Here is a 25,770-nt window from a genome sequence, read left to right on the forward strand (position 1 = left end):
GATTGGCACTGCTGCAAAGTGTGTGGTTATTTGGAATGTGAATAAATAGAAACTAATGCTTGCCTCTCTTTTTAAATCCCTTTAGGAAAATTAGAAATGAAGGTACATATGCACACAAAATTTTGCCTCATTTGTTTGCTGACATTTATTTTTCATCATTGCAACCACTGCCATGAGCCACATGACCATGGTCCTGAGGAGCACCACAGACACCATCATGGACTGACCGAATCGGAGTCGAGCAAATTCTCAGAGCTGGATGCTGCCAAAAATGAGAAAAATTATTACATTGAAAAACTTTTTGACCGTTACGGTGAAAATGGAAGATTATCCTTTTTTGGTCTGGAGAAACTTTTAACAAACTTGGGCCTCGGAGAAATAAAAGTAGTTGAGATTAATCATGAGGATCTTGGCCATGATCATGTTTCTCACTTAGATATTTTGGCAGTTCAGGAGGGAAAGCATTTTCACTCACATAACCACCAGCATTCCCATAAGCATTTAAATTCAGAAAACCAAACTGTGACCAGTGTATCAACAAAAAGATACCATAAGTGTGACCCAGAGAAAGAGACAGTTGAAGTGTCTGTCAAATCTGATGATAAACATACGCGCGACCGTAATCATCGGTTATGTCATCACCATTGTTTGCGTCATCACCTCGATCATAACACTACCCACCATTTTTCTAATGATTCCATTACTCACAGTGAGCGTGGGGAGACTAGCCATGAGCCTTCAACAGAGACCAATAAAACACAGGAACATTCTGAAAGTAAGCCGCCAAAAGGAAAGAGGAAGAGAAAAGGGAAGAATGACGAAAATTCAGAGGTCATTACACCAGGTTTTCCCCCTAACCATGATCAGGGTGGACAATACGAGCATAATCGGGTCCATAAACCTGATCGTGTGCATAACCCAGGTCATTCTCATGGACATCTTCCAGAACATAATGGTCATGATCCTGGTCATGGACACCAAGATCCTGATCCTGATAATGAAGGTGAACTTCGACACACTAGAAAGCGAGAAGCGCCACATGTTAAAAAAAGTGCAATTTATTCAGCTGCTAGTCACAAAGATCATAATGAAGATGACCGGCAACATGAGGTGAGTAGAAAAGATGGTTGCTCCATAATTCTTAGATAATTGTGGAGCATCTTAAGGTGAAAAGAGAAGTAACAGTGGAGTAGTTAATCATATTAAAACATTTCTAGGTAATGTAAAAGAAACACGTTAAGGAAGTTAAATCAGATTAACTTTTTTATCCAGATTTTTACTCGCATTGTTTGTTCTCAAATTTGGGTTCTTAAAATCTAAATGTTTGAAGGTTGTTAGAAAACATACCCTTATATTCATTATTTTACTGTCTTGCTTATGACTTTCTTAACTCCGCAAGTTAATTTTCATGTTGTTATTAGCTGGTTTCCAGATATTTGAAAATTGAAGCCTTTTTTGTTCAATCTTTCCTCTTGGGAAGTGACTAGACAGTTACTTTTTTATGACTATTAGCTTACTGAATTAATTATGGAATAGGTCCTAGTCATTGATATAGCTCCAAATCAGGTATTTTGTGCATGTCGTAGGTTTCTTTTCTCAATGTCACTTTATGATAGGGCCTACTTGCTCATGATGCAGTCTTTTCTCATGCCTTTGACAAATTTAGGGTGAATGCAAAAAGATACAATAATAGGAAACTCCAAATTTTCATGATTTTTTGGAATAATTTCACATCAATTGATTCCTTCTTAGTTTTTTAAAGCTATATTAATCTTAAACACATTTATTTTTTGTTTTATGAAAGGTATATTAACACCTTTGTTTATTCTAATTTTTATCACTCTTAAGTTTAGAAAAAATTGAATTTATTGTTCATATGTATAAAAAGCAGCACCATCTAATATAGAATATGATGGAATAAGACTTTATCCTTTGTTGTTTATGTCTTTACAATTTAAATATGTTTTGCATCTAAGTAAATATCTTTGTGTTTCTTCCCTGGAGAAGTCACCAGATAATTTGTTTTTAGCAGTTATAAACACTGATAATCTTAGTTTACTTTTAAAGAACTATATTCATCTATTATTATGGGTGATATCCTAGGATATTTTGTTGTTAATAACTGGACGTTATTATTAATATTTAGTTTTTGTATCAAACTTGTAGGGTCTGCGTCATCAAAACCTGATGCGTATTTTGAATTTTCTCAGGATTTATGGAAGTATTATATGCATCGAATAGTATAGTACCTTACGTTAAAACCTGGGAAGAGTCATTTTTTTGTTTGTATGTGTGTTCTGGGCTTGTTTTTTGTACCTGGGTAAAATCATAGAATGAGCTAGCAAGTCAGTAAACAAGTATGCTGCCTGAGTGGGTCTGTGTGCAAAAGAGGCAGTGCCGTCTCTTTGTCTTAATTTGAGGTACTTGTTTTCTGTGTGATGGGCTCAAACTGGTTTGCCTTGTGTCCTGCTTTGTTTTGTTTGCACTTAACGCTCTGGTGGATGAAGCTGCCTGTTCTCATCGTCCAGCGTTAGCACTGGGCTAGCATCCCCTTCTGCGGGGAGAAAGTCTGTCTTATACTAAAATACCAAGTTATTAAAGTAATTCAAGTTTATTTAACACTGTTTTACAAGTAAGAATCTTGAGTAATTAATAAATACACTTTGACTAGAGAAGTGATTGCCCCCACCCCCTTAAGAATCTTGAGATTACAGTTGTGAATCTCTCTTATCAGTGGCAATAGATCATTATCTTTCATGTGTTAGAATGGAAGAATGTTTAAAACCCATAAAAAGTCTTGGGTAATAAGTTGAATGTATCCCTATCATAAACTCCTATCCAAAAGCTTTATTTCTAATATATATATATTGTATTACAAATTATTTTCAAATAATAATTAGAATATTTTCTTTATACAGTAAATTGTTTCTGAATAACCTTTCTAAAATACTCTTTAATTTGTTTTAACAATTTCCTTACAGTGTTTGAACGTCACTCAGTTGTTAAAATACTATGGTCATGGTGCCAACTCTCCAATCTCCGCTGATCTGTTCACGTATCTTTGCCCTGCATTGTTGTATCAGATTGACAGCAGACTTTGTATTGAACATTTTGACAAACTTTTAGTTGAAGATTTAAGTAAGGATAAAAATACAGTTCCTGAAGATAAGGCAAACGTAGGGGCATCGGGTAAGAAAGATTTCTTTTTCTCCTCAACACAATTTCTATTCTAATTTTTTTATGTAGTTGAATTAGAAAGTATTTCCAAATTACTGCCCTACTTTTGATGTCTTTCAATATGTTTTAACATGTACGTTAAAAAGACTTGGGTAAGACAGGAGGCATGGTGGTATAGTGTGGCATTGCAGGGGAAGGATTTTGCTAGGGAACTAGATTAAAAAGGATACACAACACAGGCTTGTGATAAGTGGGTCTTTCCTGATGGGCAAATGTAAGTAACAGCCCCCTAGTTAAAATTATTTGTGTTCTAATTGCTTAACATTGAGCAGGGATTGAGGATTGTTTTTAAGGAAGTACAGAGGAAAGCCAGTGGGACCTAGAGGGTCTTATACTAAGTGAAAAAAGCTAGGCAGGGGAAGACAAGTATCATATGGTCTCAGGTATCGTGATTACCAGAAGGAAAGGAGGATGAGGGGGACAGAAGAGGGTAAGGGGCGGGGATAACATTTGCTGATAGAAGGTGACTAGACTTTTGGTAGTGAACACACAATACGATATGCAGATGATGTGTTATAGAATTGTATGCTTGAAGCCTATATAATTTTGTTAACCAGTGTCACCCCAATAAATTCAGTAAACTATATTTTAAAAGATAAACAGAAGCCTGTAATTGTAACCATTATGTTCTTAACCTGTGCTGTGCTCGACTGCTTCCTGCTAAAAGGGTCCTTCAGTATGCTTTGCTAGAATAAGACCGGGAGATAGAGAGTTCTATTTAGTTATACTTCGTAGTGTTTTAACAGGTGATGCAGTCAGACAGGACAGTGGTATAGAGGTAAATACTGGTGTACATTTGTATTGCTGTAAGTATAGATTAGTAAGAAAAATGCAAGAATGGTCTTCTAGGTAGACCGCTGGTCCAGACTGGTGTGTCTGTAAAGGGAGACAAAGTGAGTCCATGCCCGGATTGGAGTGCTGATGTTTGGGTGGATAAAATGGGCCCCTCTCTGGCTTCCTGTTCCCTGATCGTGGTGGGGGAGTAAGTACCGTGAGAGGCACCGTCTTTCACGTGCTTCTCCGTTTTCACTGTGACAGGAGAGAAGGGGAAGCTAGGCCTGAGATTATTGAACTTAAAACAAAAGTCACTTGTTCTTTACAGGGAAAACGGAGACTGACGAGATTGTCACATCTAGATTTAAAATTAACAGCCTTTTTTATTTTTAAGGCTTCGAAAAATTCTAATTTTGGCTTCCACATCCACTGTAGATTATGACTTAGAGTTTTCCATACTGTAATATTGGAATAATCTATATTTTATAATAAGCTGCTGACAGATGCTTTACTAGTAATATTGAAAATTACAGCTTATTCAATCTGAAAAGCCTTAGAGGAAATACTTGCTTTGGAGACAAATACATTACTAATAGTGAATTTTGATCAGTTGTTTGCAGGTGGTTATTAGCATTGTCAGAAATGAAGATTGAATGAATTATGTCCTAATAGATGTTGATAATTGTAGAGAGAAGGTCCTGCTAGAAATTATTTTTAATGACTGCTGTACCATTAAGAAAGGTTAACTGGTTCTATATAAGTCTCCCACAGAGGCACAGCTACTACCTCATTAACTGTTCAAAGACTGCTGTAAACCCAATATGCTATATACTGTGTACGCTAGAAACCATTTGTTTCTCAAGATTGGCCCATTTAGTCATAGAGTTGACCCTCGCTTAATTGCCAAGGGGGTTGTGAATAGGTTGATAAGCATTTTCTGCCAATTAAAATGCTGAAACAGTGTAGAAAACTGCCATCTTGCGCATGCTTTGAACCAAGTTAATTAGAAAGTTTCCACAGATGAGCGCTTCTTTTTAAAAGAATGCATTTTCTCTCTAGATAATGAGAAAGGGAATTGGTGAATAACTAAGCTTGAAGACCTTTAACATTTTAAGCGACCTAATTTGCAGAATAACTGAAGCTTGTTTCAGACATTTAGCATGTTTTTTAATTGCAGTTGGTATCTTGGGTGCAAATAAAGGAAACATTTGGTAGTTGTATTTAATAGTTTATATATTCTTAGTTTGGTAGACATTTTATAAAAGATACTTCTTTAATGTGTTTTTTAAAAATTGATTTGAGAGAGAGAGAGACATCAGTGTTGAGAGCGAAACATCGATTGGCTGCCTCCTACAGCCCTCTACAGGGGATCAGGCCCACAGCCTGGGCATGCGCCTTGACTGGGAATTGAACTGGTGACTCTGGTGCATGGGATGACTCTCAACCAACTGAGCCATACCGGCCAGTTTTTATTTGTCTTTATTTTATACCAAATAATTGTGATTTAAAAAGCACAGTAATTTGGTTAGAAATTGGAAGAATTTTATTACCCAAATTGCTTTTTTCAACACCTAGGAAATTATGATAGAGTTTACATAAGCTTAAATGCAAATATTATTATTTCTAAAAAGTAAGGGTTTTTTGTGGGGGTTTTTTGGTTTTTTAGTTTTTTAAGTAAATTGTACAGAAAGCCAAATTGGAGGAAAGAGAGTTTGGAACGGGGTGTGGAGGAGAGATGATATCGAGGAAAGTAGAACTGAATTATCCTTGTACAAATAAGAAATGAGATACAATAATAAGACTCTTCTGTATTTTATGTGAATATATTTCCATTTGGGGCTAATATGTAGTTTCTTAAACTTTTTTAAAGAAAGATTTACAAAGGTTACAGTATATTAGGTACTTGATTTTCTTTAATGCTCCCAGGAGAGGTTTATAATCATATTCTTTAAAGAAACAGTTTTATTGCTGTCGCTCTGCCTTTAGAATTCAGTCTAGATGTTAAGAGTGACTCACAGCCTTAAGTCATTTTAAGTCCCTTTTTCTGATAAGGTGGGCCACGGAGGATACTGTTTATAATCTGCTCTGAGTTTCTTAATTCCTTTTTTAGGTATTTAAGTTGGTTATACGGTTTTTAACTTTGTTCTGTTTTTAAGCATGACAGTGCCAACATATAAAGCTTCTTAAAAAGCAGTCTGGATGTGACTCATTTATCTTATGTTTATTCTTCTGGGAGCTTTTTTGATTGATGTTTTTATACTAATGCTGACTGTCGATTTCTTTCCCGCAGCATGGATTTGTGGTATCATTTCTGTCACTGTCATTAGCCTGCTTTCCTTGCTTGGTGTGATCTTGGTTCCCATCATTAACCAAGGATGCTTCAAATTCCTTCTCACATTCCTTGTTGCTCTGGCTGTAGGAACAATGAGTGGAGATGCCCTTCTTCATCTGCTGCCCCATGTAAGAAATCCTTTTAAACTTAAAAAATAAAATAAAAATGAAAGTATTTAAGCTAAAAGGTTCTTTCATTAGCAAGCTCTAACACAAAAATCTAGTATTTATGCTATTTTATTTTGCATAATAGGATAAATATTTTTTCCATTTGAGCAGTTTTAATAGCAATATTTTTTAAAATAAATTGAATCATTAGGTTTTAAAATAGCAAAAAGACTGCTAATGTCAGTTTTATGTTCATCTGTCAGAATGTATACATGTCAAGTCACGACGATGTATACTTTAAATATCTTACTATTTTATAGGTCAGTTATACCTCAGTAAAGGTAACTTTAAAAACCCCACACTTGCTCTACTGGCAGTTTTGAAAGTAAATACTTAAAAATCAAAGAGTGGTAGACCTCTGTATCTGTATGGGTATGGCAGTGTGCTCCGGCACCTTCATTGGGCAGGAGTAGGCAGACCTGCCCAGTCAGTTAGCTACTGCAGGCATGTCGCTCTTCACATCCAGGCCACTTCGCCTTTCTCCCGGCCTCCTCTTGGTTTCTAACATTTGGGTACACTCTAATGATAGGACCATGAGCCCACACTCCCAGTGCCTTGATTGTACCTTTCAAGATCTGTTGTCACTTCAGAGTCGTTGATCCAGTGTTATTATTTTGTGTCACATTATGAAAATAGTGGGCTCTTTCATTCCAAATGTAAATGACAGGTTTGAGTATTGTCTTATATATCCTCACCATCTGCCTTCTGGAGTGTGGGGAGACAGAATTGCATGTGTATGTTATGAATACCTCTTCTCTCTTCTGTACTGTGGTTGAGAATTCCAGATCTAGTATCTAAAACAATGCATGACATTGTCTTTTTAAGAAATTAATTAATCTTAAAATTTAATATAAATTTTTTAAAGTTTATTTATTACACGTTACTCACTTACTTTCCCCTTCATTTCCACCCTTGCTTGCCCTTTCTGACAGCCATCAGGAAAAGCAGGTCTGTTTCAGAACTGGGCCTATAAGAACAGTTGAAGTGTGAGCAAAGTTTAACTGCTGTTTATTTTTTCTTAAGAAGTGTTACTTAGATAAAGTTAATACCTTTTTGAATGATCTTACCTCTTTTGAGAGGTATAGAAACTTCTGTTGATCACTACCATATGGGGAAAGAATACAAATGTATTAAGCAAGGGAAATACTTAACAGTCGTTCTCTAATGTTTAAAGTTCTCTAAGATTAATATTGTGAAACGTGTACATTTCACAATTAAACATAACTTTATTAGCACACATATATTTATTTTTGCTAAAGTATTAAAAATAGAACATTAAGCATATATTCCAGTATATACTTCTGCATAATCAGTTTAAGAAAAAGTTAGATTACAGGGAGTCACAAGTGATCACCTATTGGTGAATTCCGTTGTTTTATTTTTACGGAGTACTAGGCATTTATCTGGGTCATAGACAGAGGACCCATCACTCCCTGTTTTCTTCCTGCTGATATGGCTCTCTTACTGTAGCAGGTATCTTACTCCTCTCAGCATTTGAGTTGGTGGTCTTTGTTTTAGAGTTACCAGGAAATGTATTTAATAGCATTTTAATTATTTGTTTCAAATTTTTCCTTATTCTTAATACCAGTCTCAGGGTGGACATGATCACAGTCACCAACATGCACACACGCATGGGCACGGCCATGGCCATTCGCATGGACACGAGCCCAAGAAGTTTCTGGAAGAATATGATGCTGTACTGAAAGGACTTGTTGCTCTAGGAGGCATTTACTTGTTATTTATCATTGAACACTGCCTTAGAATGTTTAAGCACTACAAACAGCAAAGAGTAAGTACTTTTTAGTTGTTTGCTTCACTTTCTGGGATGTAAAACTCAAAGACCATCATTTTCTGGCCATGTGTTTAATTATGGAGTTGGTGTGATTTAAGTCTCTGTTTTTTAATAGGTTATCTTCATAGTAATAAATGGCTTTGATCCTGGTCATTTTTGGTCATTACATTTATTTTGGCATTTATAATCAAGATATGGTAATCTCAGCTCATCTGCGTCACATCTTATTTAACTGAGTTTAAACAGGATGCAAAAGCTATTGGTTAGTTTATGCTTACAAAAATGCAAAAATATATAAATACAAGCAAGTTTCATCAGTCTTCTTAGGTAATTTCAAGTCTAAGTGACTTTTATTGTCATACACTTGAATGAAAATGTTTTCAGACAGCATACTTCTTTATCAGAAAAATCTTGCCAGTGGTAGGGTCCAGAGGTATAAGACTTTTTATATTCAGAAAACTTTGTAGGAAGAAAATAAGGTAAATGAAGGAAATGATGATTCCTCTCAAGAGCAGCAAGCCACTTGGGAGATGATGCGAGGATTGTTGGTCACATACCCTGCTTGTCATGAACTGTCTGTGTTTCCTGTCACATTTATGAGAATAACACAAATATCCAAAGAATTTTCTCCCCAAGAAGGTAAGTTTGGGGTTACCATTCACCATGATTATACCTCTCCCTGTTCAAGGTGATTCATGTGTGTATCTAAAGTTCTGTCTTGAATATATCTCACTAACATGTTTGTGATACCAGTGCTGATTATCTTCAGTATATGCTCTGTAAAGCTAGAGGACATTTTTAGGAAGCTTTCCACAAAAGATTATAAAATTCTTACATTTTGTTAGTTAACTGCAAATATTCAAAAAAGAAAAAATACTTTCTTCTTCCTCAAGAACATTGGATAGTCGTGATCACCATCTAGGATACAACTAGGATACAGTCCACACATAGGATACACCTTTTATGCTATTTTTATGTATATATTTTTGGTATATGTATGTGTTGTTTATAGATCTTCTTGAGACAAAGTAAATAGTAATAATAGAACTCTGCACTGGGAGGCAGGGGTAGTGATTCTAGTTCTTGCTTGGCCACAAGCTAGCGATGAAACTATGATTCATTCATGATTTTCAGTTGCTATCTATGGGAAGTAAATCCTACTTCTCATTTTTATAACCTATTCCAAGTAGAATATATTTAGTTTTAATTGCTATATTTCAGTAGGACACCATCTTATTTATTTGCCTCCAAAGGAGGGGTGGTCAAGATGGTGGGCCAGGGAAGAATTACCTGAGGATGGTAAAGGAACTGGGAAGGATCAACTTAGAGCAAAGGGAGAGAGAGTCCACAGCACGTGGTGTTTGCGGGTTGTGGAAGGTCGTGGATGGAAGACTAGAAAGTGGTAGAAGGGTGCCGAGTAAGAGTGGCTGGCAGGAGTGAGCCAGCGAAGGCTGTCACTGCCGACCATTCAGAGGAGAGGTGAGGTGGGCTTAAACTGCAATTATGGCACAAGGATTGGGGGAGAGGAGGTGGTTAAGAGAATTGTTAAAATGAAAGAATCAATAAGAAGACTTGATATTAGATTAGATGTAAGAAACACGAGAATTTAGAGTCCATCTCTGTAAGTACCTAATTTAGATCACAGTTACATATTGCAAACTATATAAAGGAGTTTTGGAATTACTACGAAGCCTGAATTTTCTTCAGTTGTGTATACCTATTAACATCGAAGCAGAAGTTGGTATTTAATCTGTCTAAATTATTAGGGACTGTATAATTTACAGAGAAGTATAAAATACACAAGTTTTCCTTTTTTATAACTTAATCTTGATCTCAGTTTGAACTTAAATTTACCGGCAAAATGAAACACATTTATTTTTGTAAAGTAAACTAATGTAGGAGAACAGAGTCCCCAAAATATGGCAGCCTATTTGTAAATTTGAAATTGTGGGAGCCCTAGCTGGTTTGGCTCAGTGGATAGAGCGTTGGCCTGCGGACTGAAGGGTCCCAGATTTGATTCCAGCCAAAGGCACATGCCCAGATTGTGGGCTGCATCCCCAGGGTGGGGCATGCAGGAGGCAGCCAATCAATGATTCCCTCTCATCTCTCCCTCCCTCTTCCTCTCTGAAATCAATAAAAATATATTAAAAAAATTGTGGGAGGTAAAAAACAGAAGGTGCTCTTGGCAGAGGAGTATTGTGTCTATAATAAGGAGGTTTTCACGTATATCCAGGAAAGGAATCGAGGCAGTAAGTCTGTACACGTCCTTTATGATAAACAGGACAACGCCTAATCTAAGGTGAGACACTGCTGTGCAGGCCTTTGGAAGAAAGGAGATGAGTGATACTCGAGTAGAACAGATACTTGATCGTCTGATAGAAAAATCAGCTTTGGGAAGGGAGCGTTCAGAGCATCAGTTCAGCCACACCCGGCGATGACTGGCTCAGGCCCGCCTAGCTTGAGGGGTGATTGGGCAAGTTTTTCGGAAAGTGGACAGTCAGAGCCACAGCAGTTCCAAGGTCCCAGCTGCCGCTGGCTTTTTCTCCTTTACCCTCTCCCCCTCTCCTGGGCGTTTACTGTTGCTGGCTCCTCCTTGCTCTTCTGTAGTGACTCGTGGCTGCTGTTCTCTCCTCTAGGATGTCTCGATAGTATTATTATTTGAACATTGTCTGTTTCCCCTGTTTCTGTTACCTTTGCTATGAAGCAGAACAACCCAAACTTAATGGCTTATAGCAACAGGGATTTGGGCAGGGCCCAGCTGAGCAGTGTTTTTGCTTTACTTGGTGTCAGCTAGAGCCACTCGCTGCTGCATTCACACTCCACTGCCTGCTAGGGCGGTGAAGTCAGGAGCGCCTCCCTCCTTGTCTGTGTGCCTGCATCTCGGTCTCCTCTCCCACCTCCCGCCGAGTCCAGACCGAGCTTCTCCAGAGCACGTGGCCACTTCCCCGCCAAAGTGCCAGCCAGGCTCTTTCAGACCAGCCCCCTCCCCAGCCCAGCCTCACTCCTGCTGTCTGGTGAGGACACCGTAAAGGCCGGCCCGAATTCAGGCAGGGAGTGTGCTGTACGTTCTGCGGGTGGAGAAGGCTGAGGCCGGGAGGGAAGACACTGATGGTGGCTGTCTCTGAAGACTCTGCTAGCCCGGACGGGCTTACCTCGCAGCGTTAGGAGACTGACCGTTTACAGCTGTAAACTGTTTAACAGACTTACTTGTCTCTTACGTTCACATAGACTAGAAGTACAGCTTCAGGTTGGAAGTGTTGTTAGTGGTAGCTATGTGGAAAAGGAGGCTATCTCTATATATAAAAGGCTAATATGCAAAGCGTCCCCTCAGGAGTTCGATCGCTCACTATGACATGCGCTGACCACCACGGGGTGGCGTGGAACGAAGGAAGGCGCCGCCAGCAGCTGGTTAAGGGAGGCCCTGGCTGGCAGCCAGAAGGCCTCCATCGGCCCTGATCGCTGGCCAAGCCTCGGGACCCTACCCGTGCACAAATTTTGTGCACTGGGCCTCTAGTTTAGAGATAAGTTAGGACAATTCAAACCTAAACAATAAAATACAATAATTAGAATTTATGAGTAATTGAGAACAGATTAGATGAGAAACGAAACTTGTCTTTATCGCAAAGCTTAGGGACAGTTACTTATAGGTCATTTTAATACATCACCTCATTTAATCCTCATAATCTATCATTTTCATTTTACAGATGAATATTATATTTAACAAATTTAATAGTCTCAGAAGTTAATTGCAAATTTGGTATTTTAACTCAGGTTTGACTCTTCATTATGTCACAAGTAGGGAAATATGAGATTGCGTTAATCACAATAATATTCAAAGGAATAAGCATTAGTTTTTGGAATTTACTATTCCCACACATTATTAGACAAGAGAGATTACATATATTTCACATATTTCATTTGGGTTGCATAAAATAATATAGTAGTGCGTATCCTTTTAACTTTGAATTAGATGAACTTGAACCTTTTATTTGAGTATTCAAAAAAAAGCACACCAGCATACAAATACAGCTAGATTTTTCATCTGGTTAGACCCCTAGATTAACTTCTAAAATTTTTTCTCACTTCTTTATCATGTAATTTATGCCTAAAGTTAACACCAGTTATCCCTATAGATGTTAACAAGTGAATATTGTTGCTACTTGTGGCTGCAGATTTGATGATAACACCAGATTTTTTCCCAGGGGAAACAGAAGTGGTTTATGAAGCAGAACACAGAAGAATCGAGTATCGGAAGGAAGCTCTCAGACCACAAGATAAATAACACACCGGACGCCGACTGGCTGCAGCTCAAGCCTCTTGCCGGTAGGTAATGGGTCGGACTAACTAGAAACTTTTAAAACATCACAATTGAAATAGCGCTTCTAAACTGTGTGTTGCTTGGTATTTTGTGTCTTTGTGGCTTCCCTAATTTTAGTTTCTAATTTAAATTTTCTTAATTGTGAGTTTGTCTTAATTGTGCTTTTGTTTAGTTTTTTGGTTTGTTTCAGCCTTATTTGATCTCAGTTTGAACTTAAACAGGACAACGCCTAATCTAAGGTGAGACACTATACCAGAAGTGGGAAAAATTAATTACATTGCAGGGCAAAAACCCTACTGTACTTTACAGGAAAACAATGAAATGGACAAACAAAAAGGCTTTGTGAGTGGTAGGTTAGCATCGTGTTACTTCTGGGCAAGGCAAGATCTGTGTGCCCTCGGCATGCGGAGGGAGGATCAGCCTTTGTGCTTAAAGCGGAGGGGTCTCTGTGCTGAGATCTCTGCGCACCCATCCTTCTGTTCTGTTGCCTGGTAGATGTAATAGGCCGCTTACGATTTTTAGGGAAACCAAAACTTTTTAAAAAAATATTTTTATTGATTTCAGAGAGGAAAGAAGAGGGAGAGAGAGTCAGAAACATCAATGATGAGAGAGAACCATTTATTAGCTGCCTCCTGCACACCCACTACTGGGGACGGAGACCACAACCCTGGCATGTGCCCTTGTCCGGAACCGAACCCGGGATCCTTCAGTCCACAAGCTGATGCTCTGTCCACTGAGCCAAACCAAGCAGGGCGAAACCAAAACTTTTTAATCTAACATTCCCCCTTCCTGTTTCCCCTGAGTGTGCCAGTGACTTTCTGCAGAAAAGAAGCAGCCTAGACCCCACTGTAGACTCTGCCCCAAGATAGAATTTGGGAGGTATGAGGATATTTGTCACATAAGTAAGTTGAAAACTAGTCAGAGGTCAACCTCAACTTAAAAAACAAAACCTTCATGGATAATGGGGACCATTGTAGACTTATAAACAGTGATGGGTACAGAGGCGGGGCTGCCTCGAGCAGATTGTCAATCTGCAGCGGGAAGGCGAGGGAGGGTTGGGGGGCAGGAGAGGGGGGTAGGAGATCAACCGAGGGACCTGTGTGCATGCATATAAGCATAGCCAGTGGACATGGGACGCTGGGGGGTGGGGGAGGCCGGGGGATTGTCAAGGGCAGGGAAAAAAAAAGGACGCATATGTAGTACCCTTTGTGATACTTTAAGCAATAAAAAAATTAAAAAAAAGGTTACAAGTGAAAAAAAATAAAAAACAAAACTTAACAGATGTTGTCATTTATATGAATTTCTGAACTTCAGTCTAGTGATGATTTGAGTAGTATTGTCAGTTAGGTGGAGCATTGAGAGATGCAAATGATTTACACTCTGTCTTTGTCTTCTTGCATGGCAAGAGGTTACAGTGGACAAACTTGAAGGTTTGTTCTTTCTCTGAAAACTGAGGAGTTTATTTTGTTACCTGTAAACCACAGTAACTTGCCCCTTTTGGTTTTCATCAGCTGTTCACGATGCACTCCTTAAGTCCCCAGCACCTCCGACCTTGCCAGCTCCTCCTCACTGTGCCGGCCATTGCTTACAGTTCCTCCATCCCCTGGTGCACCTTTTGGTCTTGTGTGTGTTCACATGTTTTATTTTGCTTGTTTTTATATATTTATTTATTTAGTGAATTTTAAAGGACAGTCACTTAAGAAACGTTCATTACCTGCTGTTCTGTCTGGGTTTAAATGAGCAAATACGCATTCATTTGCCGGTTGATAAAGCATATCCTTTGCTATTATAAATGCAGGAACGGATGACTCGGTTGTTTCTGAAGATCGCCTTAATGAAACGGAACTGACAGATTTAGAAGGCCAGCAAGAATCCCCTCCCAAAAATTACCTTTGCGTAGAAGAGGAGAAAATCATGGACCACTCTCACAGTGATGGGTTCCATACCATTGATGAGCATGCTCTCCATGCTGCTACACCCAACCACCACGACGAGAGTAAGACTGTGCTGAGGAAACACAGTCACCAGTGGCACCACAAGCATTCTCATCATTCACACGGCCCCTGCCACTCTGGGTCGGACCTGAAGGACACGGGAATAGCTAACATAGCCTGGATGGTGATCATGGGGGACGGCATCCACAACTTCAGCGACGGCTTGGCCATTGGTGAGTCCAGGGAGCCCGGGTTCCAGAGGGTCATTCTCGAAGACCACCCTCCACTGTGTCGTTATTCATCTTATGAACTATAAATTATAAAAGTTAAAATGTAGAGTTTATTATACATTACTTCGGTCACTTAATTTTTCTAAAGGCTATGTTAATATTTTTGATGAGTTTAGTTGGGGACATAAAGGTATAATTTCAGTAGGATTTTCTTTGAATATGTAAACAAATGTCCGTAATATGCTTCTTTGTGTGTATGTGATTCATACCAGCGTCTTTTTTTTAAATGTGTGGACACACTTTTTACATTTATTTTTTATTGAATTTATTGAGATTATAATATACTTCTTTAATAATTTTATTCAAGACATTGTTACCATATTGAAAAAGCTACCTTAACATTGTATTTTCAAATACATTTACATTTACACATGCTTGAATGAGAAAAAATTAATTGAAATTTTGGATTTCATTTTTTTACATCTAAAAAGGTGAAGAAAAATTTTATAATGTTAAAAAATCCATTGTACCAGATTCAAATATATTAGAATTTTGCTAATGTAAACTGATACTGCCCATTTGGGAGGACAGTAAATGGGATTAATACATGACCTTTGAGGTCCAGACTCTTAAATAATTATTCAGGAATATACTTTGGCATCTTTCAGAAAGGAGAGACTATATTTTTGAGTCCACAAGGGCTGCCAGTGTTTTACTAGTAGAATGAGATGCATTTGCACCTCTGGTCTCGGTCTTCAGGAGCGTCAGACAAATCGTTCTTTGTGCCATTTGTGCTCTAGACCAGAACAGTTTGGACAAGAATACCAGCTGTTTACCTATAAATGAGCTTATATGAGTTAAAATTGACCTTCCAATTGACCTGTCAGAGATGGAAATACTGACAACATTACTGCTTCCAAGCTGTTAGGGAGTTAAAAGGCCACACAAACTGCAAACTTTAATGCAATAGGGAATGTTTCTTTCACTAACTAGCTCTTTTTCTGGTTAACACCTATTGAACCTCACTATCTGTTCAAAAACTAGAGTTTGTAAGATAAATGAGTCACTCATATATTATGACAATAGTTTAGGAAGGCAGGAGAGACTGCGCCTGTCATCAATGAGAAAGGCGAGGCCGAGGATCCATCAGCGTCACTCACTACTTCCCTCCCCCTGCAGGAGCCGCTTTCAGCGCCGGGCTGACGGGAGGAATCAGCACGTCCATCGCCGTCTTCTGTCACGAGCTGCCACATGAGTTAGGTAATACGACCTTAAACTTTTACCTCGCTTCATCAGTTTCGGGCTGCTTCAGTGTTCAATGCATCCAAATGTCATGAGTGTCAAAGCATAAAGAGTGGCTGATGGCAAAGTAGAGTGTCATCATTTTCTTATTGTATAACTTTTGCTTAAAATTATACACAGCTATCGTCTCATTTTGTGTTATCTAACCCCCTGCTGAGTGAAATCAGCCTGTGAGCAGAGTTGGTGGGTAAATTATTGAAAATGTGGCCAGGAAATTCATAGAGGAAGAAGTTCACCCTTTGAGTGCCAACCAATATCCTAGGAACAATGCTAAAATTGCCAAGGCATTTTTGCTGATTTTACAGCAGTTTAGGAAAAAAATTATAAATTGCAAGTAAATGAAGTTACATATTCAAAAACTTAAGGAAACCTTTGCTACATTTGTTTTCATCATTGACGTACATTGTTTGCTGGTTGTGTTATAAAATACTAGTAGAAAAGAAAAATAAAATAAAATAAAATACTAGTAGAAAAGAAAACTGCAGGAGGAGTGCAGTCGTGCTCCCCATACTCAAAGGGTTCCGGAGCTCTTTCTGTAAAGGAAGCTGAGAAAGGAAGGCCAGAGGAAATGACACACGGGGAGAGGAGGAGGTGAAAGCTGAGGTGACTCCAGGTCTCACCCGGAAGCATGGAGTGTTCAGGATCAGTGGAGAGATGGGGAGATAACATTAGATGGAAAACTGGAGAATCGCAATTTTGAAGCCATTGGTAGATACTAATCTTCTGAGGTGTATTATCTTAATTTCCCCCAGTAATGTTGCAGGTATGTGGTTTGCAGCAGTTTCTTGGAACATGGAAAAACAATGGCTTGCACTAATTTCTTTGTTAACTTCATTAACAGATCATGCATTTTCAGTCATGTACGATCCCTTAAGAGAAACAAACAAGCCCCAGAATTCTACATATTACTTTGCATGTATAAAGTGTTCAACAATTAAATGAATGTTTGTATATTTAGTAACTAAAAAAACTCGATTATAGTTAGTAAAATTATTAACTTTGACTTTTTAGCTCCAAGACATTTCATACAGAATTTTGCTCTTCTCTCTAAGCCAGCGATTTTCAACCTTTTTCATCTCATGGCACACATAAGCTAACTACTAAAATACTGTGGCACACCAGAAAAAACATTTTGATTTGGTTGATGTGACCAAAAACATAGTTGCAATTTTGATTCATTCACACAAACCCCCTCATGCTCTCCCTGTATAGTCACACCCCTTTCTCACCCCTGCTCCCTGGTGGCCTGGAATGTTCTCCATCACTGTAGTTTTATCTTTTATAGACTGTCATATCAATGGATTCATATATAACCTGTCATACTGTCTTTCAGCATCATGCCTTTGAGATTCACTCAAGTTTTTGCGTGTTATAAAGGTTTAATTTCATGAGTAAAAAATAAATTCTCATATTAAGAGTCCCATTACTAAAGGTACTCTTTTTAGGTCATTCTTCATTTGTCTTTTATGGATGTTTTCCTAAATTTGTGTGTAATTTCTTGTGGTTTTAGAACTCCCCCATTCTGTCTTCCTTGCAGGTGACTTTGCAGTCCTCCTGAAAGCAGGCATGACTGTGAAGCAGGCGATCGTGTACAACCTCCTCTCGGCCATGATGGCTTACATCGGCATGTTCATCGGCACCGCGGTGGGGCAGTACGCCAACAACATCACCCTCTGGATCTTCGCCGTCACTGCCGGCATGTTCCTCTACGTGGCCTTGGTGGACATGGTGAGGGGTTTTCCGTGTCTGTTGTTCCACTCAACCTGTAAATAGAACACGACTTTGAAAAGTGAGAGAAATCTTTGGATATGGTTTGAAAGACTAATTCTTCAAAACATACAACCCATTTTAAAGACATGTGATAGCCTCAGTAATCTGTGAGGGAAAGATGTGTAAGTAGGAACGTTCCTTCTTTGCAAACCAGTTGAGATGTTGAAGGTTTTTGACCAAAGGTCAAAGTTACTCTTCAAAGTAATCAGTAGTATCTAGAGATATAATTACAGGATGATCATACTACTTTGAAGGCTGGGTAATATGGGGATGGAGGTGTTTTATGGTTAAGAAAATGGCAAACAAGAAAGAAAGACTGTACCTCTGAGGTAAGCCAGTCCTCTGCAGAAAATTATATTCCAAGGAATTTACGTTTGTGTGAGCTTTAGCCCTGAGGGCGCCACCTGCCACCTGCCACCTCTGCTCTACTGCTCTCTCTCATTCAGGCCACCATCACCTTTTAGTTGTTCTCCCTGCTTTTGCCCCTGCCTCGTCCACAACACTCTACCAACACACCAGCTATGTGATCTTTTTCAGGGACCCTTCAACGGTTAGACCAGGGGTCCTCAAACTTTTTAAACAGGGGGCCAGTTCACTGTCCCTCAGACCGTTAGCGGGCCGGACTATAGTTTAAAAAAAAACTATGAACAAATTCCTATGCACGCTGCACATACCTTATTTTGAAGTAAAAAACGAAACGGGAACAAATGTAATATTTGTGTTTGCGTGTGGCCCGCGGGCCGTAGTCTGAGGACCCCTGGTTTAGACCAGGCCGCTGGTGTGCTTCCATCCTTTCCGCGGATGTGTGTAAGAGCTCCGGAGTTCTTGGCCCTTCAGGGCGCTCCATCCTCCTGCGCATTTCCATTCCCTCCCACCTCCACCCCATCCCCCACCCCGGGAAGCACATGCTGCCTCTTCCAGTCACTCAGAGTTTGATGAAAATGCGTTAGTTATTAGCATTGTGTTCAATACAATCACTGTTTTGTCTGTAGCTGTGCTTTAGTCATTAGTGTTCTTAAGTAGGACAATGTAAAAAAAAAATATTTGAGCAGATTATTTACAGAATTTCTGGTAAATATCTATTTTGTCTCAGCTTCCGGAAATGTTGCATGGTGACGGTGACAACGAAGAACATGGCTTTTGCCCCGTGGGGCAGTTCGTGCTGCAGAACTTGGGGCTGCTGTTCGGATTTGCCATCATGCTGGTGATCGCCCTCTATGAAGACAAAATTGTGTTTGACTTCCAGTTCTGACCATTCCGGTGACCACTGTTGATTACAGGAAGGCCACCGTGCAGCTTGGCACCTGTCCTTGTACTGTGTGTGCGTGGCTCCAACAGAGGTCACTGGCTGGCACCGCTTACACGTTCCGAGATTTGAGCTGACTCGAGACTGGTGCTCTGTACTGAGGGGTCTTTTTACAATATGTAAAGCTTGTGATAGAGAAAGGAGAAAATGGGACTCCATGAAACAGCGTTGGTATAGGATTAAGACTTCCACAAAATAATCATATAAAACACTAAAGTAGTCTCTTTATTAGTAGAAACTTCTGTGGCTATGCAGAAATAGAAATTGAACCAAAAAAAATCACTTAAACTTTAAAATATTTTAAATGGACTTTGAACAGACTTTTCTTTGTGCTAAAAATGACTTGTAGTGTCTTTTAATTCAGCTACATACATATATGTGGTAACAGGGATCAACTGACTTTGAGATTGCATACGTAGATTCTAGGGCCCAGAGGAGAGCTCAGGCCACAGTAGGGTGTGGATTTAGCATTGGGAAAAGTCCTTATTCTTGAATCTAGAGTTACTATTTTTGTATATATTTACATAGTGTTTAAACCCCCAGCCTAAACTACTGAAATGTGTGATTGTATGTTTGTGTGAGCTTCAGTTTAATGGAAGATTCATAATGGTTCTCTGTATTATTAATTATTATACTTGGTATTTGGGTGTTTTTGTTTTGTTTTTTAATTTTGGGGTTTTTTTGGGGGGGGAAGAGGGTGGGTTAGGAGGTCGGAGCATGTGGTAAAATGTTTTTTATTATTAAAATTGTAATCCTCTAGAAAATTTCAGAGAAGTGAAGAATCCAAACATGGTCTAAATATTCAGTTTTCCTACTTTAACAGTACTAACTAGTTATTTGAGAAGTCTAAGTTCTAAATGTACATATCGCTTTACCAGATGGCATTGGGACCATGCTGTCGCCGACAGTAAATCCAAATGTACCATGTCCATATTCCATACATGGAGTGTTAAAAGAACAAAACAAAAATCGGTTATGAGGGTAATCCCCAGTGATACTGTGGCTATCATAGTGCCACGTGACTTAGACGATATATTTAAATAACTCAGCTGAAGTCACTTGATCATTTTGTGCCAAGATGTGCTGTTGGTGCCTGATCGGGACCGGTCTCTTGCAGGCGCCCTGTTCTGCCGTGCTTTGTGATCGACTTGGGAGAGTGCAAGCTGTGTCTTCGGAACTTTGACCGAATAATTTGTAGCACAGCCAGACGCATGGTTCCACCCTGTGCCACATGGTCCTCATTTATTCCCGTTCAGCTGAGCTTAACTCTGGGCAGGCAGCTTTCTTTTCATCTGCTTGGCTCCGCATGTAGTAGCTCTAAATCTCTTACTGTTCAAATACTGAAGAGCCAAACTCTTTCCGTTCCATAGAACAGTCACTCGGTCCTCCTCCCCCCATTTCTTTCCTCCTGAACTTTACAACAGACACCAAAACAGAGCAGCGCAGGCGCCCGGTGTCAGCGGAGCTGCTGCCCGCGAGGGAGTGGGGTGGGGGGAGGGGAGAGGGGGTTCCTCCTGGAGGCCTGAATGCGCAGTGACTTCTGGCCGCCTCCCCGGTCTCTGGTAGCGAGTAGTTTTCTACATGGATTCTTTTCAGCAGTGGGCACTGAATTAGGGCAGTCCTCATCTCATTGCTTGGCCCTTCAAGCAACTGAGCTAAAAGGTGCTGATATTTTACTTAGTACTGCCAAGTTCAAGTGATTCAAGTACCTTGCTTTCTGAACCACGCCAAGTTTATAGTTCACTGTTGGGTTTCTGTACCCAGGCAGCTTCTGCACTCCAGCACTGTTAGATCTGCTTATCTCAAAAACGTTTACGGAGAGCAGCAGCTGCCTTATGCTCCCGACCGAAACGCCCGGCGTAAAGCAAATAGGTTGTGCTGAAGTAGACGAAGTCATATTCTCTCAAACGCGGTGTTATCTTTATTTGCTAGGTCTTTTTAACCTTTGAGGAGAGCTGGAACCGTGGCTGCTAGTACTTTGTTAGGGTTCCACCAGTGTTTAGTTTTCATTCTGATGCACAATTTCAAGTCTTACAGACAATCTGAATTCCACTACATTTCTGTTTGGCTCCAACATTCCATTGAGCGTGGCCAGTCTGCTTTAAGGCGTTTGTTGGAGGGCACTGCTGTTGCCCGTACGATGCTGTCACCGTGTGACGTCGTATGAAATCCGGTGTGTCTCGCATTGCGTTCCATCCGCTGTGATGATGCTTAGAAGAACTCTAGTAACCAGTGCGGTGTGAAGTTTCCCGTTAACAATGAGTCAGCGGCTTAAATGTGATGATGGTCCTGCAAGGTGATACTTGCTAAAATATCTACACTTTTTGTTGTTGTTGTTGTTATAACTGAATCATTTTTTTAAAATTTATAAAGCTGAAATGATCCAATGCTGTTTTTTTCATGGTCAACAGTGGTGTGTCATTTTATGTACGTTCCTAATGCCTGTGGAACTCCCAAAATAAAGACATTAAAAAAGAGCAAAATGCCCGCGTGCTGTCTTTAATCTTTATTCGAGGACATTTCCTTACGCCCAAGGTGAATCATCGTAAACAAAGTCTGCATTTGCACATTAACAGGCTTATAATTAAGTGTAACTTTAGACAGATCAACACTAACTAGATTGTTTAAAAAGGAAAATATACTTCTGCTCGATCACGTAAGGAGAGGGGCAGGGCCGGGTGTCCAGCTAGGCGTTGAGCTGGCACAGCAGGGCCACGCCACGCCCGATCCAGTGCTCCTTCGGGTGGTCGGAGGGCAGCGTCATGGCGATGACGAAGTTCGTGGAATGGCCCGTGGTGGACAGCGTCCCCCTCCGCTCGCTCGTCTTGTACAGCGGCGCCACATAGCTGGGTCGTTTGGGGATGTCTGTCCTCCGGCAGGGCTTCAGCCACATCTGGAAGGAAGGGCGGAAACCTGAGTCACGGCTGTTGGATTGGAACGGAAGCACAGTAGTGTCAGAGAGGAGGTAGCTATGTCTGCAAACTTCTGTGGCCCAAATAGTTCTCTTGTCGGCAGCGCTGCCAGGGTCCAGCATTGCCTTAGAGCCCCCAGAACTATTCAGAACCAGTTCAGAACCTACGCTAGAAAAAATCCGTAGTCATGTTCACCTCCGCTGTCTGTCGAAAAGCACGCTATGCCTCACCTCTCCACCTTACTCACCTGGGGCGGACTTGGTGCTTCCACACAAGTCAGGACTCCAAGTTCTGCACCTTATCAATGAGGGCCAGCCCCAAGATATTCGGGGGGATTCTTATCAGTGATGGTGGAACCAGGTCACTTCCCCATTTTAGGTAATTATCTTTATTATTTTTAATCCTCACATGAGGACATGTTTTTTGGTGTCTTGTTGTTTTTTAAATTGGTTTTAGAGAGAGAAACTCCAATCGGTTGCCTCCCTCATGCACCCTGACCAGGGATCAACCTCCCAACCTGGGCATGTGGCCTGGCGGGGAATCGAACCCAGAACCCTGTGATGCCCAGGACAGCGCTCCCACCCACTGAACCGCAGGGCGTAGGCGGGTGTTTTAAAGGCACTAGCGTGTATATCATGCAGATGCAATACACTCACATTACCGTGAGAGCCAGCCAAGTTCCTAGAATGTGAGCGTTGTGGAACCTCACCAACCTCAAAAGCAAGACCGGGGCAAGCTGACCCCTGGATATGGATACAGAACCAACTGATCATAAAGCTGAAGAAGGTTTTAGAATTTATTTGAATTCATTTCTCTGTGGGAGTAATAGCAGCCATCCTCCGAGGGGATAAGGCTTGACCCCGTTTTCCCGAGTTCTCAGGTTTCTGGGGTCAAAATATAGGCTGTAGGAAGGAGCTAATCAGGATGCTCGTCTTTCCCCCACGTAACTGTAGGATCCAGATTCTTAGGAGGGGGATTCACAGAACAGTGTTTCAGACCCAGTTAAGTGTAAGGACTTATGGCCCTCCAGTTGGATGGGTTTCATTCCAACCAGGAGTGGGTTTTCTTTTTCTGTGTTTTTTGTTGTTGTTGTTAATCCTCCCCTGAGGACACTTTCCCATGATCTTTTAGGGAGAGTGGGAAAGACAGAGAGAAACATCAATGTGAGAGAAACAAATCAATTGGTTGCCTTCTGCATGCACCCAGACCAGGGCCCGGGCCGGGGAGGAGCCTGCAACCAAGGTACATGCCCTTGACCGGAATCGAACCCGGGACTCTTCGGTCCACGGGCCGACGCTCTATCCACTGAGCCAAACCAGCCAGGGCAAGAGTGGATTTTCTTAATGAGAATTTGTCTCACACAGTACCTTCCTATTTGGGAGAATCACCCACTTATAAATTCTTTCTCCTAGTCCAGTGATGGCGAACCTATGACACATGTGTCAGAGGTGACATGCGAACTCATTTTTTTGGTTGATTTTTCTTTGTTAAATGGCATTTAAATATATAAAATAAATATCTAAAATAAATATCTAAAATAGAAGTCTTTGTTTTACTGTGGTTGCAAAGATCAAAAAATTTCTCTATGTGACACGGCACCAGAGTTAAGTTAGGGTTTTTCAAAATGCTGACACGCCGAGCTCAAAAGGTTCGCCATCGCTGTGACCTAGTCACTGCAACTACAGCGGGGCCTTGACTTACGAGTATAATTCGTTCCGAGACCGAGCTCGTTAAGGAGCTCGTTAACTCAAATTACTCTGTCAACTCAATGCAAAAAATTGGCCGAGAGACAGCTGGTATCTCAAAAAACTCGTTAGTCGGGACACTCGTAAGTCAAAGCCCCACTGTACTTCAGCCTTTCTGTGTGAAAGGGGAAAAAATCCGATACCAATCAGCTCCTGACATTGCACACCTGCCCTGCGACGTTCAGCTCGGTCTCCCTCTGGAACTGGCTCTGCCCACGGTGCCCTCGTGTGTGTGGCAGGTCTCCTGCCGCTGGCTGCCAGCTGGTCCCTCCCCGCCTGTCAGCTGCAGGAAGGGTTGCTGCCTGTCTGGGCTGGTCCCAGTTTCCCACGAGCAATTCCTGCGAATCCACAGCCTGTTTTAGCGCCATCTCGGGCCCTCCAGTTGTGTGAAAGTCTAGCCATTTTTCCTGACGCAGGGACAGATGGTAACTCAGTATTTACATGGTTTCATCTGTCCGTGCTGAATGGGTGCCTAGAAAACATACTTTACGTGGGTGCGTTTCAGATAGTAATCTTTTAATATATAAATTTCACATTTCTAGGTCAAGGTTATATAAGAAAAAAATTACGCAATAAGACGTGTGCGTGCGTCTGTGGATCCATACATGCAGGTGACCCTCACCACTCCTGGGTTCTGTCCTTGCACACTCGCCGAGCACTAACGTGTGTTCGTCATCCTGACATCAGCACCTGCCTCTTCCTGGCCCTGTGCACACGCACGCAGAGCAGCCAGCAATGCAGAGCCCCCAGGCGAGCACCCTCCAGCCAACTGCAAATACTTAAGCCAGTGGCTCTCAACCTTCCTAATGCCGCGACCCTTTAATACAGTTCCTCATGTTGTGCTGACCCCCAACCATAAAATAATTTTCGTTGCTACTTCATAACTGTAATGTTGCTAGTTATTAATCGTCATGTAAATATCTGATATGCAGGATGTATTTTCATTGTTACAAATTGAACATAATGAAAGCATAGTGATTAATCACAAAAACAATATGTAATTATATGTGTGTTTTCTGATGGTCTTAGGTGACCCCGTGAAAGGGTCGTTCGACCCCCAAAGGGGTCGCAACCCACAGGTTGAGAAACACTGACTTAAGTGTTTCCACGTGAAAGGAGGAAAAATCCGATACCAATCAGCTCCTGACACTGCACACCTGCCCTGTGACTGCCAGTTCGGGTCTCATTCTGGAACTGGCTTTGCCCACAGTGTCTCTGTCTGACTTTTATTTCATCTCTCATAACCACGAATCCTTTTGATGGTTTACTTAATGACTAGCTTTAAACATTTTTGTGGATCTTTGTAGTTGTTAGTGGCGGTTTTTCTGTTTAAAAGGACCCCCAAGTGTCACTCTGCAGGGCTGTCTGGTGTTCCTATGTGCACACAGGCTGTGGCTGTGGCGTGCCTTATGGGAAAAGTCCTGTCAGCTCCGTTCAGGCACAAGCTACAGCACTCGTGTTTGTGAGTTCAATGGTCATGGGTCTACAATATTATCAAATACTAGAGGCCCGGTGCATGTAATTCCTACACAGGTAGGATCCCTAGGCCTGGCTGGTGACCAGGGCTGATCAGGGCCTTCCTGCTGCTGGCTGGGGCCATCCTCCCCTGGCTGCTGGCTGCTGGCTGCCAGCTGCAGGCTGGGGCCTCCCTTCATTCTTCACCGCCCCCTGGTGGTGGGCACATGTCATAGCGAGTGATCGAACTCCCAGTCTCCTAAAGGGACAATTTGCATATTAGGCTTTTATATATATACTAGAGGCCTGGTGCACAAAAATTTGTGCACCAGGGGGGAAGGGGGTTCCCTCAGCCTGGCCAGTGCCCTCTCGCAGTCTGGGACCCCTCGGGAGATAATGCCCTGCTGGCTTAGGCCTGCTCCCAGATGGCAGAGGGCAGGCCTAATCCCTAGGTGCGGCCCCTGGTCGGGCTCAGAGCAGGGCCAATTGGGGAGGT

The 25,770-nt window shown here is 41.1% G+C and overlaps 2 protein-coding genes across 2 annotated transcripts in view; one reads left to right on the top strand and one right to left on the bottom strand.

Moving 5' to 3' along the window:
- SLC39A10 (solute carrier family 39 (zinc transporter), member 10) lies at positions 1–21,639 on the top strand. Its single transcript, XM_006767076.2, has 9 exons — positions 1–1,110; positions 2,982–3,189; positions 6,302–6,471; positions 8,099–8,299; positions 12,505–12,625; positions 14,419–14,787; positions 15,964–16,044; positions 17,624–17,814; positions 18,950–21,639. Exons 1-9 carry the CDS (start codon positions 97–99, stop codon positions 19,106–19,108), a joined length of 2,514 nt encoding a protein of 837 aa, XP_006767139.1. The 5' UTR covers positions 1–96; the 3' UTR covers positions 19,109–21,639.
- A 14-nt stretch (positions 21,640–21,653) lies between these two features.
- The window catches only part of DNAH7 (dynein, axonemal, heavy chain 7), a 150,787-nt gene continuing 146,670 nt past the window's right edge, over positions 21,654–25,770 (bottom strand). Inside the window, exon 63 of the mRNA XM_015566120.1 lies at positions 21,654–22,055. Within this exon, the coding sequence (XP_015421606.1) occupies positions 21,849–22,055 (207 nt within the window). The 3' untranslated portion in view covers positions 21,654–21,848. The remainder of the gene's footprint in view (positions 22,056–25,770) is intronic.

This window comes from Myotis davidii, unplaced genomic scaffold, assembly GCF_000327345.1.
Source record: "Myotis davidii unplaced genomic scaffold, ASM32734v1 scaffold221, whole genome shotgun sequence".
NCBI classification, from domain to species: Eukaryota; Metazoa; Chordata; class Mammalia; order Chiroptera; family Vespertilionidae; genus Myotis; species Myotis davidii.

What these genes read in the sequence shown, in the direction of transcription:
- SLC39A10 (XM_006767076.2), top strand. Translation starts at nt 97, where the DNA reads ATGAAGGTACATATGCACACAAAATTTTGCCTCATTTGTTTGCTGACA. An exon ending in GCAGCTCAAGCCTCTTGCCG is followed by an intron (nt 12,626 to 14,418) that starts GTAGGTAATGGG and finishes TTATAAATGCAG; the next exon opens with GAACGGATGACTCGGTTGTT. An exon ending in ACGTGGCCTTGGTGGACATG is followed by an intron (nt 17,815 to 18,949) that starts GTGAGGGGTTTT and finishes ATTTTGTCTCAG; the next exon opens with CTTCCGGAAATGTTGCATGG.